Raw genomic sequence first — 1861 nt, 5'->3', positions numbered from 1 at the left:
TTGGTCCCCCCCCCCCCGTTGGCATTGTTTTGCATGATTTTCATCGGCTTCCATTTTGACTGTATGATTTTTCTTCCACATCTGATCCCTGTAATACTGTTGGTATGCACAAACATATAAAGATGCTTTTGCAGTGATCCCTTCATTTCATTTATCTTCAGGGCTCTAGTCGGGGGGGAGCTCTCAGGTATGGAGCTCCGGAAGAGAACCTCTAGGGGGTGGGGCGGTCACGTGGTGAAGCCCCGCCCCTTCTTTACCCCGCCCTCTGCTTCGATCCTCATTCCGTTTGGGAATGAGGATGAAGCAGGAGGGTAAGTAGCCGGGCCTTCTGACACACTTCCGGTGATGTCAGGGGGTGTGGCCTTCTGTCACTTCCGGTGATGTCAGGGGGCGTGGCATATGCAAATAAGTTATGCTAATGAGTTATGCTAATGAGCTCCGGCAGCTCTTTTTCTACAACAAGACCCCTGGTCAGCACCACCACCTTGGGGTAGAATCCAGCCCCCTTCTCTCTTGTGGGTTGCCCGAGGCCAACTCCACAATGGTGTTGCCAAGTAGCTAGGTGGGTGGGTAAGGATTCGTGCAGACTATCTCCAGTTAAGGGACAGAATCTAGGTGGACTCAGCAAAATAAACAAAAGGACAATTACTAACTTTTGTTGTTGTTCAGTCGCACAGTCGAGTCCGACTCTTCGTGACCCCATGGACCACGTCACGCCAGGCCCTCCTGTCTTCCGTTGTGCTCCAGAGTTTGCTTAATTTCATGTTCGTTGCCTCGATAACACTGTCCTAACCAGTCCTAACACTGTTACTAACTAGTTATTTACAATTCATGGTATATCTGGTCTTTGTTAGTTGCAAGATGTTAGTTACAAGACGCAACCTTCTTTTGTACCACTAGTAGTCATCTGTCATGGCCAAAAACCCAGCAAACACACACAGAGCCATGGATTCCCAACAATGCCAACAGAGGAACAGCTCCCATTTTCAGACCCCACTCCATGTGTGCTCCAGGGCCTTCAGCCAATCGGGGTGCCAAAGTGCACCAGAAATGGACCTTCCAATCAAGACGTGTTAACACATCAAAGGGCTGGTGTGTTTTTCTGTCCAATGGGAAGTGAGGCTCTCGATCCAGTGGAGCAGACCTTCTCCCCTCCTTCCCAGCCACAGAGAGGCCAGGGTCCCTTGCCATCACTGCATCTGTCCCTCCCAGCACCTCTTGCCCCACTGCTTCTCATCTCATCACAGATGTGGTTAAGGGTTTTTCTTAAAAGTTATGAAACTCATGCAAAACAAAAACATTGTGATAATATATCTGTGTCCAGTAGCACTTTTGAGACCAATAAGATTTGGGGGGTATCTGACGAGGGGAGCTTATACTCTCCCCCCCAAATCTTGTTGGTCTGTAAGATGCTACTGGACTCGAACCTCACTCTTCCACTGCAGACCAGCATGGCTACCATTTGAAACTATTGTGATGATATTTGCCTGAGAAAATCTTTGCTAAAATTGTGCCTTTACACAGGGGGAGAAAGGAGCACCTGGTCCAGATGGCTTGCCAGGCGAACAGGGATTTCAAGGCCCACAGGTGGATATCAGAACTATCCTGTTTATGCACATGTATCCACACAGTGTACTTTTTCTTACACAGCATGAATTTATTTTACAAAGAAGTATGTTTTGGCACATGTGAGCCAGTGACAGGCAATGTTCCCTCTAAGCTGTGGAATCTTGTGAGAAGAAATTCTACTTTGTGAGCTACTGGCATTAAAGTAGTGATCGAGCGACTTGGCTACTGTATAAATTAGTTTGCTCTGGAGCCATCCTTCCTGAGCTAAGACAAAAATCTGTGAGCTGGAGGC

At 47.9% G+C, this 1861-nt stretch overlaps 1 protein-coding gene across 1 annotated transcript in view; it reads left to right on the top strand.

Annotated features, from left to right (window-relative positions):
* LOC107123435 (collagen alpha-6(VI) chain-like) overlaps positions 1 to 1861 on the top strand; it is a 78324-nt gene that overhangs the window by 49863 nt on the left and 26600 nt on the right. The window contains 1 exon segment of the mRNA XM_015426681.1: positions 1525 to 1587. Coding sequence (XP_015282167.1) covers positions 1525 to 1587 — 63 coding nt within the window.

Source organism: Gekko japonicus, unplaced genomic scaffold, assembly GCF_001447785.1.
Source record: "Gekko japonicus isolate JY-2015 unplaced genomic scaffold, Gekko_japonicus_V1.1 scaffold2523, whole genome shotgun sequence".
In the NCBI taxonomy this organism is placed as follows: Eukaryota; Metazoa; Chordata; class Lepidosauria; order Squamata; family Gekkonidae; genus Gekko; species Gekko japonicus.
Note: the sequence above shows the minus strand (reverse complement) of the source record. Positions and strands in the feature narration are given on the sequence as shown.